At 40.0% G+C, this 19975-nt stretch overlaps 1 protein-coding gene across 1 annotated transcript in view; it reads right to left on the bottom strand.

Annotated features, from left to right (window-relative positions):
• The window catches only part of col11a1a (collagen, type XI, alpha 1a), a 142918-nt gene that overhangs the window by 74527 nt on the left and 48416 nt on the right, over nucleotides 1–19975 (bottom strand). Inside the window, exons 6-25 of the mRNA XM_046063866.1 lie at nucleotides 18377–18469; nucleotides 16992–17090; nucleotides 14806–15075; nucleotides 13132–13197; nucleotides 12765–12806; nucleotides 12586–12648; nucleotides 10553–10627; nucleotides 10323–10406; nucleotides 9284–9340; nucleotides 8005–8058; nucleotides 7833–7886; nucleotides 6517–6570; nucleotides 6324–6377; nucleotides 4857–4910; nucleotides 4375–4419; nucleotides 4180–4233; nucleotides 4037–4081; nucleotides 3047–3100; nucleotides 2050–2094; nucleotides 1414–1467 (exon numbers count right to left, since the gene is read on the bottom strand). Coding sequence (XP_045919822.1) covers nucleotides 1414–1467; nucleotides 2050–2094; nucleotides 3047–3100; nucleotides 4037–4081; nucleotides 4180–4233; nucleotides 4375–4419; nucleotides 4857–4910; nucleotides 6324–6377; nucleotides 6517–6570; nucleotides 7833–7886; nucleotides 8005–8058; nucleotides 9284–9340; nucleotides 10323–10406; nucleotides 10553–10627; nucleotides 12586–12648; nucleotides 12765–12806; nucleotides 13132–13197; nucleotides 14806–15075; nucleotides 16992–17090; nucleotides 18377–18469 — 1416 coding nt within the window. The remainder of the gene's footprint in view (nucleotides 1–1413; nucleotides 1468–2049; nucleotides 2095–3046; nucleotides 3101–4036; nucleotides 4082–4179; nucleotides 4234–4374; nucleotides 4420–4856; nucleotides 4911–6323; nucleotides 6378–6516; nucleotides 6571–7832; nucleotides 7887–8004; nucleotides 8059–9283; nucleotides 9341–10322; nucleotides 10407–10552; nucleotides 10628–12585; nucleotides 12649–12764; nucleotides 12807–13131; nucleotides 13198–14805; nucleotides 15076–16991; nucleotides 17091–18376; nucleotides 18470–19975) is intronic.

The raw sequence follows: 19975 nt of genomic DNA, 5'->3' as shown, positions 1-19975 counted from the left end.
ATAGTTGTGAGGCCTCTTTGCAAACAAGAAGTGTATTATCTACAGGAAAAAGAGACCTTTTTGTTGTCCTACTAGATAATATAGATGGCATGGCAAAACATCACATATGCAGACCTGACAATGAGAGCAAAGGAATGAACTCACACAGAATAACCTGTATGCGCCTTTTCAAACCAAAGCTGAGCAGTGTTGAAACCATTAACACAATCAAAAACTTGTGAAAAAGGGAAAGTGAAAAAATGTTGTGTGGTCTCACAAATGCACCTGACACATCTTTGCCTATTTGTGGGAATATTGGGGCAACACGCATGGAAAACTAAGACCAAGCGATGTTGTGTTTGTCAGTAAACTGATTTTCTTAGTAGTACTTGAGGCAGATTAATAGCTGTGGTGGTCAGTGGTGGAGTAAGAGTGATGGGGCAGGTAGACATGCCCATACAAACGGCTCGATACACACACATAGGGAAACTTATAGCTGTGAACACCTGCACTTGCACTTTTAACTTGAGGTGTGAGGCTGGGGCAGAAGGCTGTAAATCACCAGGCTCCGGGCCCTGAGGGCAATTAAGGGCTGACTGCGTCTTGAAGTTGGAGCAATGACACGACCGACTACAGGTCTAGAATAACAAAACTGAAAGGCACATTATCATATTTCTGCTCATGAGAAATGCCTTGAGATATTTCTGAGGCACCGTTCTGCAGTGTTTCATAAGAAGGATCACTGCTTGTCATACACCAAAAGGGTAAGCCCATCTAAAACACACATACAGTTTGTCTTTAAGAAGATTTTTTAAAAATTACATTATTATTTATCTGCTAAAGTTATGGGGATTTCTATTGATTTCAGCATCTTGTAAATGTAATTTTTTTATTTTGTTTTTATAAACATGGCTGTTCTATAAGCTGGTGTGTTCAGCGACTTGCATGCTGGGAATGGACTGAACCGACTGGCTGCAGAGTAAACAATGTCACATAGAACCTGACCTACATTGCATGCCCATATATTGGGTTTGATGAGGATCTCACAGGTCATCAGATCTGGTATAAAAGGGTCATACACAGGTCAGCTCTGTGTTACAGGCGCTTGTGTTGCTCGAAATGTAATCACCTCTACATCCACCACATTAATTATTTACTGCTTTTATACCATATTCTGTACAGCTGCAGGAAAATACATGTGTATGTACTGCCAAACAGCTACATCTTTTAGTGCCAGAGAGATTTTCTTTGGCAATATTGTTTTTTGACACTCATGCCAATAAAGCAAAACTGAACTGGATTGAAGTGAGTTTCAGCAATGATAGTGTCTGAGGATTGGGTGGTATAACAGTAAATTGGTGTCATATTTCTGCTTGTGTGCAATAGTAATACTGATATACTGTATGTACGTATAAAGGTGATAAGAGCACGCACAGGAGGCCCGTCAGCTCCAGGTAATCCAGGCAATCCCGACCTGCCCTGAGGTCCCTGTATGAGTCAAAGGAAAAGACAAAAACGGTCAAAGATTAGAGGTTAGAAACAAGTTTCCGAATTCTCTGTTGGCTAGGCCACAGTGCAGAGTTCATTCAGAGTGTCTGCAGGTTCCAAAAAGCCAAAAATAAAACATTTTCTGACCTTCAATTTGCTACCTGGAGTTGAATTCAAGAGAGCAGTATGTCTCTGATTAAACAGGAATAATTAAATGTGTTTAACTACGCATGTTCAGTTTAAGCTAAAAGGCGAGATACTCTGTAAAAAACACAATGGCCAGCTGGGTCTGCTCGAATAGATAGGATTCAGACTAATCATAAATTTTGTGCTTTACAAATACAACTGACTTGCCTTACTAATAACTATCGGTGGAAATGGAGCATTTAAACGTGTTGGTGCATACTGAAAACACTGTTTAATATATGTTACTGATTATCTTTGGCTAATCAATCCGTTCTTGCAGTTGACCATGGTTTCTGGAACGGAAACCACAAGCTGGGCTTATATTTGATGCCATTCTCACTGATCTTCAATTTTTTAATATACACTTTCACAGAAAAACAGCAAAAGGTTACATACTTTTTCACCAGGTGGTCCGATGGGGCCTTGAGGACCAGGAAGACCCTATGAGACAGTGACACACAGATAGAAATGAGAGGCTGTTGCTATAGCAGCAGCAAGCACGCCCAAACACACACACACACACACACACACACACACACACACACATACACACACACACGTACACGCAAAAGCTGGACAAACAGAAGTTTGCTGAAGCTGTAAATAGTTAGTGAAGTAATGTTAAGCTGTGTGTGTGTGTGTGTGTGTGTGTGTGTGTGTGTGTGTGTGTGTGAGTATGATGAGGGGGGTCAGTGGGCATATTAACATTTAGCATGCTGCATACACTTTTGTGCATGTTCCCATATATGCATTTCTAGGTGTGTGCCAGTGTGTGTGTGTGTGTGTGTGGCAGGGTAATTTGAGGCACTGAGGCTTGCTCCAACAGGTGTGGCATCTTTGCAGGAATTCCACCAACATGAATAACATGCTTTCAAATGGATCCACCTTGAAACATTCCCTGTCCCAAGATAAACCCCTGAAAAATATTTAAGAAAAATGTGTACAGGAAGTGTGTGTGTGTGTAGGCTATGTGTACTTTTTATGTCTCCAGGGAGAGGTGGGTGAATTAGTGGAAGGGTGGGCAGAAGAGAGGGGCAGCCAAATCAAAATCAAGATGATCATCTGTTTTGACAGTTCAACTTCTGATTTTGTTCCCTCGAAGTTAACTTAATTTTACACCTGGAAAGATAAACAACATCCCACCGTGTTGTAAGTATGCAGCTGTTCAACTGTGTGTTTAATTCAGCAAATAGATCTCTGAGCTCACAAGCTGTCGACGGTGAATCCACAGTAAAGCTGCTTTTCTTTGCATGTGAGGAGTTTGGGGAGGAAGACACAGACAGCAATGGAGACCAACACAAGCCTCTTCATTGTATCTACAAATCATGGTGCACACTGCACTTTGTCTTTGCTTTTGTTATGGGTGTCATGGTTGTATGATTGATTCGTTTACCTGTGTTCCGGGGATTCCCTGCTGCCCGGGTGGGCCTGGTTCTCCTTGTGGTCCCTGAAAAAAGATGGAGGCTGTCAAAACTAGACACTAAACACTAGTCCCAGAGTAATCATCCATCCCGAATACTGCCACTTGAATTACACATCAATTTCAGTGTCAGCAATCCAGTAGGTTCCATCCAACCTTCTGCTTATCAGCAGCATGAAGTACAATGGCCCCAAAACAAATTTTATTTCAGCTGTTTCCATTTGTAGAAGATATGTCACAGACTGATATGAATAACTAATTCAATTAGTAATTATCCATCCACTTGGCAACATTTTAAAATATATTTCTATAATTCTACATACATTATGTAAAACAAGTGGTTAGACATGATATCTTTGGATAAAGTCCAGCAATGCATCTTCTTACTCTAGCTGACATCAACAAGCTGTTTGAGGATCAACTCTTTACACAAGTTAATTGATTAAGCAGTTATAGTGTACTTATTGGTGTATCTGTCCACTACCCTCCCTCATCTACTCCAATATAAATACCTCTGAGATTGCCTCTTAACTAACGAGGGCTATGAACCTAATGTATTCTATTGTTAAGAAAAAGCAACCCTTCCTCACATATGATGTAGTTGCTTTGGATCGTGGTCTACCTAGGCAGCTGCCAGTGTACAAATGTATGGCTCTGTTTTTCAGTTTCACACCTAGCCTGTCATTATACAGTACTTGTAATATGTACAAAAAGGCAGAACCATATCATATGATCCTGTGCAGCATTCAAACAGAGTCCTCTCCTTCTCAGGTCCTCTGAAGCATAGGAATGACCTTTGACTTTGCAGTTGTGCATCCTAAAGGCGTTTTAACAGGCTAACCTACACTGTAGACAGTGCACACTCATGAACAGTAATACAGCTCAGACAACACAGTGAAATGCTACACAATGAAGGAAACACAACATTTTAATCAGTTTAGTGAGATCAAGTTGTGTTCATACCATGTTGCCTTTGGGACCTGGAGGCCCGTCAACTCCAGCAACACCCTAAAGAAGGACAAGTCAGAAAACACTCATATACACCTCAAATCAATTACAAAAAAAGCGATATCAGAAGAAAGGGTGGTAAAGGCGATGGTACGTACAGGAGATCCAGGGGGTCCTGGAGAACCACGAGGTCCAAGCAAACCTCTAGGACCCTATGAAGAATGAGAAGCAATGACTGTTATTCTATACCCAATACACATCAGAAATAACTTCAAGAGCAAGCTTAAAGAGGATCTTGTTGTAACATGTTGGAATCTCATATGTGTGGGATAGCCTGGTAAAACAAGACTTACACTCTCGCCAGCTAATCCTCTGGGCCCGATCTCTCCATCCTCACCCTAATGGAAGAAAAAGAGAAAATTCAGACTAAATGTATTGAATTGGTCTTCATTGGAAAGGTTCAGTGTTTCATGCTTTCTAAATTCAACAAATAAAATATGAAGTAAATGCTGGCATCTTGTTTTGAAACATTAAACATCAGCTGTCAGCAACTATAATCGTAAGCTCTCGAAAGCCTATATTAGCCAGGGCTTAATCTCAGCCTAACCAAACACCGTTGAATGTAGTGACTGCCTGCGGGTGGAGGTGGGGTAGTAGTTTAAGGGGGGAGGAGAGGTTAAACACAAACCTTCCTCGTCCCCAGTTCATAGTCTCCGCCCAGCTGCCGCTGCCTGAGGGCTGAGCTGGTGGACCACAGCTGATGTAACTGATTATGTTGGTGGTTCACCTCAGATGAGTGCAATTGTCTTAAAAGAGGAAAAGAGGAAGTACTTACTCTCTGCCCATCCTCTCCAGGGGCACCTGTGGGCCCCATTGGCCCTGGCTCTCCCTGTGATAAAGAGAGAGAGACTGTGATTTTGCTGCAACCTGCTTTGGCAACATTGTTTAACCTAAACATTCATGCCAATAAAGCATTTTAATTGAACTGAATTGAATTGAGAGTAAGAAAGGAAGAAAATAAGAGAGAGGTGCACTGAACAGCTTCTTGTTTCAATCCTTGCTGATTGGGACCAATCAGCTATAGGCTTATTACATGTGTGATAGTTTTTCTTTCAGTTTTTCTAAAATATATTTTCATACTGGTCACATTCTTCATTACTTTGCCCTTTATGCTGTATTGCATGCCTAACACATTCCCATGAGTTCTACTCATGTGGAAATTATTGGTTGTTTCTTCATTCTAATCTATCACTTAATTATTTTTTCCTTTATTATGATGTTCTGATATCTAGAGGCATCTATTTTTTTTAGGTATGGGTGAATTGGGGTGAGAGACATATTTGAAACTATAAGACAGATACATTTTCATAGCCCTACACAATGAAGTAATCTCTCTTTTCCAGTCTGTTCCATAAATTGTGGTTCATTCTACAAACTTCAAGTACATCAAATATGGCCTCAGTGTAAGACTGTCCTTACTGTAAATTCTCCCATGTCAGTCTTATTAAGGCAGGTACATTAGAGGAATTCAACAAATTACAACTTGAAATTCCAAACATGACTGGTGACTGCAGCCAAATATATTTCTTTTCATGCAAAGTGTTTGCCATCTAAAATGTACCCAACCCTTTGGCAAATCACAGTGATCTGAGACAATAATCCCCAATAACTAAAGGATTTTGTTTTAATGCCAGTTTTGTGACTAGTTTGACGATGAATATTGTGACTATCTCACTATGGAATCTAGCAGACTCTAAATATATATATACATATATATAAAGCAAGTTTCATCCCCAACTACAGCTACTCAACTTCCCCTATATCAAGCTATTAGATAAAATTGGGCAGATCAACAGAAACCATCACTTAGTTGATCCGCAGCCACTTTTGTATTGTAATTTACTCTTTTGGTCTTTATAGTAATTTCAACATGGTAGTTCTTCATGAAATGTTTATTTATTATGGTACACTGGATGCTGTTGCTCTATACTGATCTACAATGTGGCAGCACCACAGAAGCCGACGCATAGGCTAATGTGAGCAAAAATGAAGATACAGTACTTTGCTCATAAGCTCAAAAACATCTACAGATGTTTTTTTCAGGCAAAACAATACTCTTCAAAATCTGGTTCATTATTAATCTCAGTAGACAAATCTCACAAGTATCCAACAACAAGTGGAATCTGCAACAGAAAAAGACTATAACGCTGTATGTGCACACACACACACACACACACACACACACACACACACACACACATTTTGACACATGAACTTGTGACAACCACCATACTGTACTCACCCTGTGTCCCTTTTCACCAGGCAGTCCGGGGAGTCCATCAAAGCCCCTGTCACCCTGTACAGAAACACAGCAGGAGATGTCACCACACATCATCACACATCAAACGCATCATGGGATGCAGTATGCTCGTAGCAATGCTTTATGAAAACAATACACATTGAACATGAGAGGTTGTGTGATGGCATAATGGTACCTTGGCGCCTGGCTCTCCGGGCATTCCACGGGCCCCGTCAGCTCCGGAACGGCCCTTGAAAACAGCAGCAGAGAAATTATACATATAGATAAGACTCACTGCCACGGTCATAGATAACTTAACAAAAACACCCCTGGCATTCTAGAAATTTATGTTTAAGATAATTAGACATTTTTGTTGTTTTGTTGTTTTATATGTCATCTACTTTCTTGTTATTCTATTATTCTCTCTCTTTTTTAAGTATTACTGTAAAGCACTTTGTAACTTTGTCTAGAAAACTGCTGAAAAGTTTATAACAGTGCCCTTTATTTTGGACATGACTCCGCTGTGGTCACATTTAAATACAACTGCTGTGTCCTGCAGGTTTATTTGTTCCTTTATTGACTTGGATCCCCATTAGCTGTTGCCAGAGCAACAGCTACTCTTCCCGGGGTCCAGGTGGTTTGTCGGATTGGGCAACGTCTTGACAGTAATTCAAAAGAATTTAAAATATTTCATTTTCTTATCAGTAAAGAACTGAGTACGCAGCCTGAAGCAGTCGAATGTGTTAGCACCAAAGAGCAAGCGGTAGAGCAAAAATAATGCTGACCAACACAAATCACTGGACGACAAAATATTAAACAGCAATATCCAAAAAAGAAAATAAATTAATTAAGCATTCAAGAGGTGGAACTAAGGACTGGAATCATCTACAAAGCTGTTTACAACAGTGGAGGAGAAGAAGAAGAACACGCAAAAAATGACTAATCTGAAATATGTGTCTTTTTCTCATGCTACTCCGATTTTCTGTAGCAGTGATGTTTATACAATCCTTTTTTGAAACTATTACCTCTTCTCCTTGTTGTTTTTTAGGACTATTTGAAGTGACAGAGAAGGGGATGCATGAAAAATGTAGTCCATTAAACCACATATTAACACTCACATAGACATACATTTTCTCACATTTTGTGACATTAAAATCAGCTAATGGCACACGGTTGACCCATGAATCAAGCTTGTATTACTCATTTGTCTATGACTGGTTTATATTATTAGAAACTAATTAGGTCAAGACATTTGACTGCACTGTGACACATCCATAGCAAGTTTTCCCATTTTGGCATTTTCAGACAGATTAACTGTCCAACCATTGATCCGAGGATTAGAGGCAGCGCAGGCCTTTAAGCACATATCAAGCAATTGTTTGTTGGACTGGAAATAAGCCTCTCAGCAGTGAGTACACGACGAGTACAAACAACCACACAACAACAAACGCAGAGGCATGTGAGCACATACACAGCACAGTGAGAGTGGACCGTGTCACTGAGTTCACTCACCCTCTTGCCAGGTTTGCCAGGTTGTCCTGGAGGCCCTTGGACGCCACGGGGGCCCTGTACAGACACATTAGGACCACTTAGTGACCAACAGGACTAATAACCTGGGAAGTGGCATTTAGTTGCTGGTGAGGGATATTTTTACGCATTATTAACATCATCATTTCTTACTTACCTGAGGACCAGGGTCTCCACTTTCACCTTTGAGCCCAGAATTACCAGGTAGACCCTAAAGAGAGAGGACACAAACCAAACTTAAAAGTTTTTCATTCAAACTGTGACACGTGCAGTTTGCTACAAGACAGAGGGGTAAAAAAAGTGCAAAGTAAACAGCAGATGGTGATGTTGAGCTAAATATGCACATTCTTCATCTGAAGACAAATGAAGCAACACATTCTTTTTTTTTACCACAGATGCATGAACTACATGGGAACACACACTCTATTCACTGTATCTACTCGCCCACTCTACTATGATTTTTTTGATTTTCTTAATAGTAATGATTTATTATGTGCACCTGGCACAAAGGTTTCTGTTTGGGTTTGTTTTAGCGTATCGATTACTAGCATCAGCCTAAAACAGTATGTGGAATTATCTTGATAGCTCAAAATGAACATCTGAGGCCTAACATTAAAAGACATGCGGGCACATTAACACAACTGGGGGTCGTTTGGCGTATACTTAAGTCTAAAAATGCAAAGCTAAATTGTTGGTCTAGGCAGAGATCTGAGGGCATTTACTGTAATCTGTAATCTGTAGAAAAGTATGGATTCAAAACTGGTGATTTGACAATTACAGACATTTTAGACACATAATATAGCTGGGATTTCTGAAAAGCTGGGTTTTAAACATGTAATCAATCAAAAAATATTTGGCCAATAAAAGCCATTGCGCTACTGCTCTTTGTAATTACTTATCGCCGTATCATTTCATACATATGCTTGGCCTTTAGAAGAGCAAATTTGGAGGGTAAATCTCTGTGTCTTTTGTAGGGCCTTTTCCTACAGATAAATAGTGGATCATGTATCAACAAGCCCAAGAGGGGGATGATAGCGATGAGCCACCAAGTGCTTATGCAACAAGATTTCAAAATAAGTAACAAGAGTAACAGTAACAAAGTAACAAATGTAAACAAGAAAAGTAACAAAACAAGTTTCTCCTGTGTACTCAAAATATGAAAAAATACAAACAACATATAAAAGATATTTTCATTAGACAATGCAGGACTGATGAGAGTACAAATTCACTGATTTTAAGCTTTGAATTCCAAAAAAGCTATTTTGCATCAAGCTTTGAGTAAAGTGTCATAATATTGATCTGAATGGATATCATGTGTGAATGAGACAACTGCACTTACGTTGGTTAAATAATAAACAAGTTTTGTTGCCAAAAAAAAAGAGCCAAACTCCTACAAACAGCCACAAAAAAACAAACGCACAAAAGCAGAGACTCACCACTGGCCCTGATCTTCCTGTCAAACCCATTGGCCCTGGGGGTCCCCTCATAGCCAGCTGTAGGGCACACACACAGACAAGAAGGTCAAATTCCACTCAGTACAAAGTCCATTCAAAAACTGTACAGTAAATCCATTTTTTTTTTGTATATTTCTTCACACTTTGATTGTTTTCATCCTGCTGTCATGCATTAATTTTATACTCCACACCTAGTTTGCGTTACATGCTATATATTAGCTATTTTTATTATATGTTTGTCCTTGCATGTTCATGCTTGATGCTGATTGAAACTTTTTTTTTCTTGGATTCATATATATATTCAGTGTGTTATGTACTGTTTTTATGACAAAATACAATCAAATCAACAAAATGTATGATTACTATTATATGTTGTCATTATTTTAATTTGGTGGTGTGTCCATCATTTTGTAAGTGAATATATCTGAATTTCTGTGCTTATCTTGCTCATTCTGCTTACATACTATATATACATATAAGAAACCATTCACAGCAAAGACAATCACTTCATAATTTCACCACATCTCATTATAATGTATATGATGTTTTTGGGTCCATTTCCATACTGTACACATTTGGGGTCTTCCTCCAATTGCTTTCTTTTTGTGTTGTTTTATGGTAAGTTAACTAGCAGAATCAAACAAGACTCATAAATACCAAGTCCAGATTTTCTCTATTCCTCTTACTGGCCAATTCCCACACATACACAAAGACATTTTCTACACCTGTTGGTTTAGCCCACACTCAGGTGGGTATTTTTAACAGTCCCTCCTGTCTGTCCATCTGTTCGAAGTGGCCTTTTTATGTTGGTGCTCTTCAGCCTGCTCGGCATGTCCCCTTTTAGCCTTGCAAGACCAACAAAATGCAGTGTTCCCCTCTCCCCTCCCCACTAAAATACTGTCTCCTTCATCCTTCCCCTCCTTTTACCCTACAGCTGTGTGTAGGGAGCAGGGCGGGGGCGGGTGTTTGTCCACAGCCTTTTGGCTTCCCGGTGGCTTTTCAAATGTCGCTTTCTACTTACTCTGGCCTGGGAGAGAATGGCCTGGGCTTGGGCTTCTTGGGCCGACACCACTGGACCCTTCTCACCATCCCCACCAAAACGGAACTGTTGAACACACACACACACACACACCAGCATTGAACAAAATGTTTGTCATCACTATTCAGTACCCTAGAAATTAGCCTGGTTACGGAATTATATGATAAAAGGTGGCTGGCATGTACTTCTGTTGCGTTATTCTGAACACTTACAGGCAGCATCAGCATAGTACCAGGGGGGCCTGCCAAACCATCAGCACCAGGCAGACCAGAACGACCAGGAGGACCCTGCAATACAGAAGAGACAACACCAGAATAATAAAATAATCAGCTTTATAAGATTAACTGTTACATGTGTAAGAATAAAGCATTAGAAACTCTTAAACGCTGTATTAAAGTACAACAAAGTGTAGACAAAAATTATAACACGCAGAAGCACTTGCATAAATATGCTGTGATATTGCTTTGAAAATTGTACCTGATCCTGAGTTCTTTTGGGTTTGACTCGTAAATCGTGTCATAACATTCTTACATTACATTACATACACTGTGAACAGTGGCAGTAATATGGAAGGAAACGCAAACACAACCACACACAAGCAGACACACAGATGGAGCAGTAACTGCTGGATGTGTGCTGTTTGTTAGTTTGATTAACATGTGCTCCTCCTCCTCCAGCACACATAGACTAGGCCTATCCATCTGTAAACCACACTGCTGTCTCCAGTCCAAAACCAACATCCTTTTCTACGAATTCTGGTGCGTATGTTTGTGTGTGTGTCTGTGTGTGACTGTGTTGCATGTCTCTGGAAGAGAGTCTGAAGAGTAAAGCGTTAAATATGGATACCTTTTACCAGGGAAAACCCATGACAAATATCATTCCCCTTCTTTTAATCTGCAAGAGTTTGACCACAATAACTGACTGTAAGTTAAAACTCCTTTTTGGTCTTAGTGTAGTTGGGAATAATTTGCTCACAGCGCTGAAACCTTGACCCCCCTCTGTTCTATATTGAGACACCTTGGAATGCATTATTGTGCTTAATGGGAGGTTGCAAAACTGACATCTACTTCCCAGAGTTTGTTTGTAGTCAGTTTAACCCATGGTTACTTCAATTTCACCCATCATGGAAAGCATAAATATTGTTGCTAATGTTCCACACTGATTCACAGTGATGGATGAACTGTTAAGTGATATTTGAGGAGTCCCACTATACAATTTAACATGATCATGGTAAAAAGTTCTCAATGCAGCAGCAGCAAACGATGACTATATGTAGCACATATTGGCCCAATACCAATCTTTTGATTTTTGTTTAGAAAAGACTACAGATCACATTTTGAAGACCATCTTACCAGTTAAGTGATAAATACACATACACTCAAATCATCCAGTTTTGCCTATTAGACTATTGGCTGTGATGTTGCTTGCTAACACTTGACAGTAATTAGCTATTAGCATGATCCCAATAGACAGAAAATATTGACTGTAGCAATACTAGAACGTCATAATAATTTAAAACAACATACAGCGAAGTAAAGGAGTTTTGAGTAGGAGCTCAGTAAACTTTTACATATGACTTACACAATTAACATTCCGAGTCAATGATCTACCAGTTGCACTTTGGTTTGATTTTAGGTGTTTATGTTTTATGACTAAACAGATAAGCAAATTAACAGATAAGCAAAACAATGGGTTGGTGTATGCCTTAAATTTTTGATATAGCTTGATCTTTATTGACTAGTCCGAATTTTTGTCCAATAACTAAGCTAGCTAGCTAGCTATTGTCAAATGAGTGCCTATTAAGACATCCCTGCACCATCATCTGAAATGGCTTTTAGTGGTGCTACCAGCAGGAGTGGGACCACAAATCAATGACATCACTCCCGGCATTTCCATAAATTCCCACACAACACACGTCCTCTTCTTCGCTCTCGCATTCCGCACCCCTCCCGCCCACCCCTTTCTCTGTCCAGTCTCCTTATCTCCTATTCCTCTCCATAGGGTTATATCGGGGTCCGTTGTGTCCGGTCGCTACGGCAGATTTCCCTATCGTAGCTTCCCCACAACACTTTCGAATGTCTATTCAGCAACTGCAAGCATCATGCATCTTCTGTTTGTTTATCAATAAATCATTCAATCGTATCTGTTGATTGTGGTCCTTACTAGTGAAAGTAGTATACATTATAATTATAGTACACACACATTTAAAACTGTGGCTGGCTTAGGGACATAAATGGCAACTCACCCTGTCACCAGGATCTCCAGCAGGGCCTGGGGGTCCTTGTAGGCCTGAAGGACCTGGAAGACCCTAAAAAGACAAAGCTAAGTCAGCAAACAACCAGCAGGCAAGCACATTAAATTCTTCAACAATGGTGTATAATTGTGTATAACACTGACATATTTCTTTTTTAACAATATACTCACAGCTGGGCCAGGGGGTCCTGGTGGCCCTTCAATCAGCATGCCCTTTAAAAACAAACACATTGTTTCACACCATGAACGCTGTCCCGTGCAACAGCAGAACTACAGAAAAGTTCAGGATGAGTCGACAGACGTGTGCGCACATTCAGCTGCAAGTGTTGGGTGTTTGACCAGTGCTTTATAAAAGGCTCTAAAACAGTTAAACAACCAACTACTTTGGTTCAGGAGCTGACTTAATTCCACTTGGTTTTAGATTATTTGCAATTTATAATAAAAGTTTGAGAAACATTTGACTCTGTAAAAGGAATAATTTAAACTACGACATGATCATGTCAATTTAGTACATCAGCAGTGACTTTCTGAGCCTTACAGGTTCAATGACAGCTGGCTCGCCCTTTTCTCCCTTCTGACCGAAGGCTCCTCCAGTACCAGCAACCTGTAGTTGCAAAGCAAGCACAGAGGGGACATTCTTCACACAGCAGCTATAATCCACAGGTGAATGAATAGCAATGATGAGCAAGTTCAACCAGTAAACGGGATGTGTGTTAGTGGTTGAACAAAGTTTACACAATCAATGAATACCGTATACTCAGTTGCAACTACTGTAGCTATGTCAGAGGCAGAGAGTGAATCAAGAACAACACAAAGTCAGATGACAATATGGAACAAATCAGGCAAAATGTTAGTCACAATGAGCAAGAACGGACCTCTATGTGCTTGAAATGGAGCAATGCTGTCATTGCATTGCCATTGTGTAGTGTGGCTAATGGTGACCAAAGAAGACATTGCTTAACACCAACAGGTTATTGCTGTCATGCAAACCTCAAAAAATTACACAAGCAGAGATACATACATATAGACAGAGACAATAAGAGACATTGCCCTACAATGAACACTTTCACATTTAAGTTAAGTGTCTTCTTTTTTAATCTTTGGGCACCAATGCAAATGACTAAATCTAAATAAACAGCTGAACACAGCTGATGATTTCATTAGTGGTAGTGAATTCATTCTGCTGCGTTGTGTGTGTGTGTGTATGTATGTTTTGGAGGCAAGGTGGAGAAATTGGGGTGAAATGGGAAGGATTAGGAGGTGTTTGTGTGTGAGTGCCTTTGTGTGCATACAGAGGTAATAAAAAGAACAAGTACAAGACCAATAAAGTCCTTGCCCTCGCATGGTAACAATATCCAAAGGCACACAAACTCAAAATTGTGTTTGGTGATGTTCTGACAGTGGGTAAATTTAAACAGCTCTGAGGCTAAACATGAAGTCAAGGGAAGGATATATGTTAAATATTGATACTAATCAGAAGACAAAATGTGACAAGCTGTTACTGTTGGTTGTTGAGGGCAGAGTTCAAAAGTTTGGGCAAGAAGAGAAGTTAAAGGAATCCATAACATCTTGCTTACAATTGTGTGTGTGTGTGTGTGTGTGTGTGTGTATGTGTATTTGTGTGCACTGTGCAGACAGCTGCCTATGAGTTATGGGCTAATTGCTGTGCATACAGAGAGGGATATGTCGCAGACAGGCAGCTTGCTAAAATGGCAGAGGAGGAGAGGGAGGGATAAGGTCCGACTGCTGAGAGATGAGCGGGTGGGGAGGGAGCGGTATTGCTTGGTGGGTATGTATGGATGGGATGCAGGTTTGGCTGACATACACAGACTGAAGACTGTGTGTAGAGAGAGATGAAGTTGGAAGAAAGAATAAAAGAATGTGTGAGTGTGAATAAAGTCTGTGCTTGTGCACACACAGTATATACAGTATGTCGGAATGAGAACAACTAAGTAAAAAAGTAATCAGTGACATCCTTTCTAAGGAAACACAGATGCATGCATTGTCCCTGTCATAGCTGTCAATCACTACATCACCAACCACACCGGTGAGACAGCAGACTCCACACTCAACATGTCAATGACACATTGCCAAGCAACCAACTAGAAAGGCGTGCACTGGAAGACAGAGTGAGTCCATAACACACAAAGAGTCCCTAACGTGTGCCGTTCATGCACACACCCCCTCAGTCACGTCGGGGTGTGGTACTTACGGTGCTCTCAGTAATGTCAGTTTCAGCAGCAACCCCAGGCCCCACCTCATCCTGGTAAGTTGCCGTGGGTTTGGACGGAGCCGTGCCATACTCATCATACGCCCCGTATTCATACAACCTGTTGTCAACCTCGCCCAAGTCATACTCCTTAAAGTCATATGCTTCCGCTCCAGTGTCCAAGTTGTCCACTGTTTCTGTGACAACGGTGGGCTCCGGAGCAATGGGAGTGGCTTCGGTGACATACGCACCGACAACATCCTCCTCCACAGCCTTTCAGGTGTTACCCAAGCGAAGAAGGAGGAAGTAATGGTGGGCAATCAAGGAGATAAGAATGTTAGTTAAGCAATTAAGGCAAATACTCTACTTTTAGATGTTATTAAAGCAGAAAATGAATTTGGCATGATATGCAGAAAAACAAATAGCTATGGTAACACCTTATTTATTCCAAGTCTTTATCTTAAGTTATCATGGAGGAATCAAATTTTTCTGGCTGTTACTGAGCACAGGTCCAAAAACAAGGGGCTAAAATCTAAACTATAGTTAATTATTGAATCATGTTACTAATTGTGTACCGATTAAGTATCTGCATTAACAATCCTAGAACAACTGAGTAACCTCTTTCAAGATGAATATGTTACAAATTCTGTACTGCTGCGTTGTTAAATCACACATTCATGAAATACAGCAGTGCAGTGACCACTACAGCGTACCCCAGTTCAGTAAATAGATGGGATGATACAAAGGAATAAATAAAATGTTACCATAATGACTGAAAAAAATCATTATCACGTTTGTTAACCATACATGTCAAGACAGACGTGATGTTATCTCAGCCTTCTTTTCTTTCTCATCACATAACCATACATGTATATTACTGATACAGACAGTAAGGAAAGGCTGAAATAGATGTCTGACTTGACACTAGCAGCAATTTGCATGAACATCTAATGAATCTTCAGATTTTAGTAGCTGTGCAGATATACAGAGTGCATCAAGATACATACAACTAAAATTGAAATTTGTTGGTCAAGAAGTCCATTTTGATGCTTTGAGCCACCTGGGAGTTTACCCTGGTACACCCTGTATTTGGTACAACAACCACAATCACTTGGCACCATTTTTTTCTTCTGAACTGTGATCCCTGTGGATTTAGCTTTGCAGAGCAACAAAATGGACACAATTACAGGGTTCCTATTGGCAGTATGCCTTGCCAAATTATATATTTAAAATTGCCTGTAAAATCACTTCCATTTTGTTAAACACTGCGGTAGACAATACACATTCATAGCTGGCTGTGGGGAGATTTTAGCCTTGTTGATCATAGTTCTTTTTCAGGGTAATTAGCAGAACCAGTGATCAAAACCAAGCTCATGATGTGATGGACAGGGCATATATTGTCAAACAGATAATCTCCAGTATCGTTTACTGCAAGTGGCATTGGCTGACGGAGGCTCCGCCATCATCAACTTCTTTTAATCCTGGATAAGGCTGCAAGTCTTGTCAACGCTCCACTCTTTGTATGGGCAATTAAAGCAGACAAGCCAGTGTGACTGAGACCACAATGCTTAGCCAAGAGCACTGTCTCTAAATATCAAAAAACATATTTTTAGCTCTTGGTAAAGGGGCACATGTTACTTCACTAAAAGTCTGAGTGGTGTCTATATTATATAGAACAAATACTTATTTCTAATCGTAATATTATCATACACTACAGTAAGTATGACATACTATACTTGTTAATTTCTATTATCCACACAGCTCATAGTGTCTAATACTTTAAAGTCACATTTACTTCCATGTACCACAGGTTAACATGCAGTGTCACTAGGTCTAATGTGTTCACTTGCTGAGAATGAACAAAATCTGCAGCCTTAGCCAAAAAGTGTATGATATGACATAAAGCCTCAAATGACCTCCACAATGTCAACCACATTATTTTATAAGCATGCAAGAAAAGCATCTTTAGAATCCACATGGTGTAGCTTTGAAATATTAAAGAACTTCCCCCTGTCCATCGGCTCTGCCACACACAAATTCTTAGTAAGTGAAAAGACACATCCATTCATTTCGAAGGGTTGTGTCTTTGTCATTCCATACCAGGTACTTCCTTGGATAAAATCGCTCACATTTCCCAAACAACCTAAAACTAGTCTTTCAAAGTAGGTGAGAATGAAAATGAAAATTACCTCATTTGGTCCGTTCGTGGCAAAAGACGACTGAGTTTGAGTACCATCTACAGTTCCGTAGTCAATGTCTGTATTGTAATCTCCTTCTACATTGTTTGGCTGAGTCATGTTGAAAAAAGGAAAGAAATATAGAGCGAGGGTTAACACAAAGGCTCAGACCAGAGGTTATTTGCAAGGGGTCCTTTCAAGCTGGCTACCGACTCTGCTACTTCTACACAGAAGAGGTTATGGAGCTCTACGTCTGCCATCATAGATTTTCCCTTCAAGGCAGGAAGATCTTGATGGGATTTGGTCGTTTCTTTACATGAGCGTTTACCCTAAAATTGCCTCTGGGTCGTGCTGGCGCTGTGGCCTGGTAGCCAGGCATCGGTCGCGTCTTCTTAGCGGCAAACTTTTTAGCCGATGATTTTTTGGCAGCCAAGACGTTTAAGGGCTTGGCCTTAGTTTTAATGAGGGACTTTCTGGTCCTCTTCTTTTTCATGGAGACACTACGTTTCTTTCTCTGGAAGAGGTGGCGGCAACAAAGAACACCAAGACAAACATGGAACATTTAAAAGTGGAAATGATGTAAAGACACAATCCACAACTGTTGTACAGAGTCTTTCCAAATACAGATGTCAGACCCCATGTGCTCCACTTTCCAGCAGCAGCCCATGTACAGTAGTTGGTCTGCGTGGTCAACATACTACAAGGGCTGAAATTAAAACACTGACCATGTTAATGCTACCTTAAGATTATATGACAGTGGGCAGAAAGGGTGCTGTACAACAATCGAGGACTGGGCCTTTCATGTAACACGAGAATTTTGGGGCCAATTAAGTATCTATCTGGGATAGATGCAAGAACAAAACACAAAACTATATGCCTTTTTGCAACTGTTTAGAGCTATTACAACAATAAAATAGCCACAGTGATAAAGTTGCTTTTGCTGCAAATGTAAAGTAAAATGTTGAAATCCCAAAATGTACAAAATAGTTTTAAAGACATGCTGGAACGCAAAAAAAGAAAATACTCAAAGCAGATGGCATTTCCCGAGTGAGAGAAGGCAGCAGCCTCATAAAACAGACACAGGGAGGACTGACACACTGAATATGTTTACATGCACACTGCCTTACTATAAGGTCACACTAAGGGTAGGCATTACCAGGTCAGGACACCTAGATTATTGATCAATCTTTCAATTACATGGGGCAAATCACGACTGAAAACATCTAATCAAAATATTATCATAATTGATTACTCCCAGTTACTGGACTATTAGTGTGCACATACACATGACATTGAGACACACAGACAACACACAAGACAAAATTAGGGATGGGATGGTTGACTGACAAAAAGAGACATTATAGGAAACACATTTCTTTTCTTTTTTCTCCATTTACCTGTGGTTCCGAATATTCATCGGTTGGAATGATGTCTGTGGCTCCCTCAGAGTAATCATAGAACTGAGAGTAATCTAAATCATCAGTAGTGTACTAGAGAGGTTGAGAGAAAGAGAGAGAGAGGGGGGGGGGCGAAGAGAAGTCTAAGGGTTAGCATTAGCATCAAGAATGCAGAGCGCTCTTTCAGCAAGATGATATGTATAGTACATATCCTCCTGAGCATGCTACATGTTTAAACTTTAAAAGCCAAATAATCTTAATAATTATTCGTGACAAGTGACTGCACTGAAAAATGGTTAGAGGGTGAACACTACGAGTGCGTTAAACACAGCATCATATGGAATTTTACAAGGCACACAGTGTAATAATACAAAGTATTATAATACATTAATTATAACATATGAACACATTACAATTGAGGTCTACTAATAATTAAAATGTCATCATCACTTTTGAATAATATAAACCAAGTGTTACTAAATTAGATAATGGTCTTAATATGGTGAACAAACATGTGGGTCTTAGCCTACAAACATGTAAGCAGATGGGACATTTAAAAGCTCATAAAACAAAAGGAAAACAACGTGGAAACCTCAAAGACAAAAGTACCAGCTGCATTTCAAGGAAATCGTAATGGAACTTTCTCACTGCAAGCATGTAAATTATACGCTTTGGGCAATCTGTATTCAGCAAGATTAAAGGGGACAAATTTTTTGTGCACAATCTTTATAGTCCTCTAGCAGTTTCTTATCAAGGAGGCAGAATCAAAACGATACAACATAATAATTCTCAAGTGCAAGGGGAAAACCCTGACTTCTGGCAATAAAAGTTCATCACACGTCACACACTAACATGGTAGTGAAGTCTGAACATGATGATACCATGCTTACCTGAAAAAATACAGGTTATGGTGTTTGGTAGCATGTGTATTTCCAATAATCAAATTAATCAAACATAGGTTGCTCTCTGGGGTAAAGCTGGCACTGACTTAGGTTCAGGCTCCACGTGGAAATCTTATAGCTGGTCAGTGTCCAAGATTGTTTCACCCTGCCCTTCATAATCACGTTAATTATTAATCGGCAAATATTAAAGGCTGGTTAAATTGTTGCACTTAAGTCTGAGGCAGATTTTAGTGTGTGAGTAGGTAAAATAGCAATTTACAAATATCTATTGACTAACAAATAGATACACATTTTGCACGGTGTCCTTGGCTGCTGCTTCGTCTGGTTTTCAAATCTTACTCACAGGAATAAGAAGTATAAGTAAACGGTGTTAATAGGCTTTTATATGCTGCATCGTTAAGTTTGAAAAAGACAACTGAGGGACAGAGAAAAATATCAGAGAGACAGAATAGATAGCCCAATCAGGTGCTTTCCATTGCCGATTGAACGCCTCAGCATTTGCACTCTAATAAGTAAATTACCCTGTCATTATATTGATAGGTTAAATAGTAAATATGCATTAAATATCACAGGTCAGACCACAACAGCTGCTGCTTACCATCTGTTAAAATGTTCATGCAAGGTGCACATCCTGCCACCCCTCCAATCAGGGACACAGCAAGGCATATTACCTTTGACAGCTGACAGAAGACACCCG

This window comes from Micropterus dolomieu, linkage group LG01 (assembly GCF_021292245.1).
Source record: "Micropterus dolomieu isolate WLL.071019.BEF.003 ecotype Adirondacks linkage group LG01, ASM2129224v1, whole genome shotgun sequence".
NCBI lineage: Eukaryota > Metazoa > Chordata > Actinopteri > Centrarchiformes > Centrarchidae > Micropterus > Micropterus dolomieu.
Note: the sequence above shows the minus strand (reverse complement) of the source record. Positions and strands in the feature narration are given on the sequence as shown.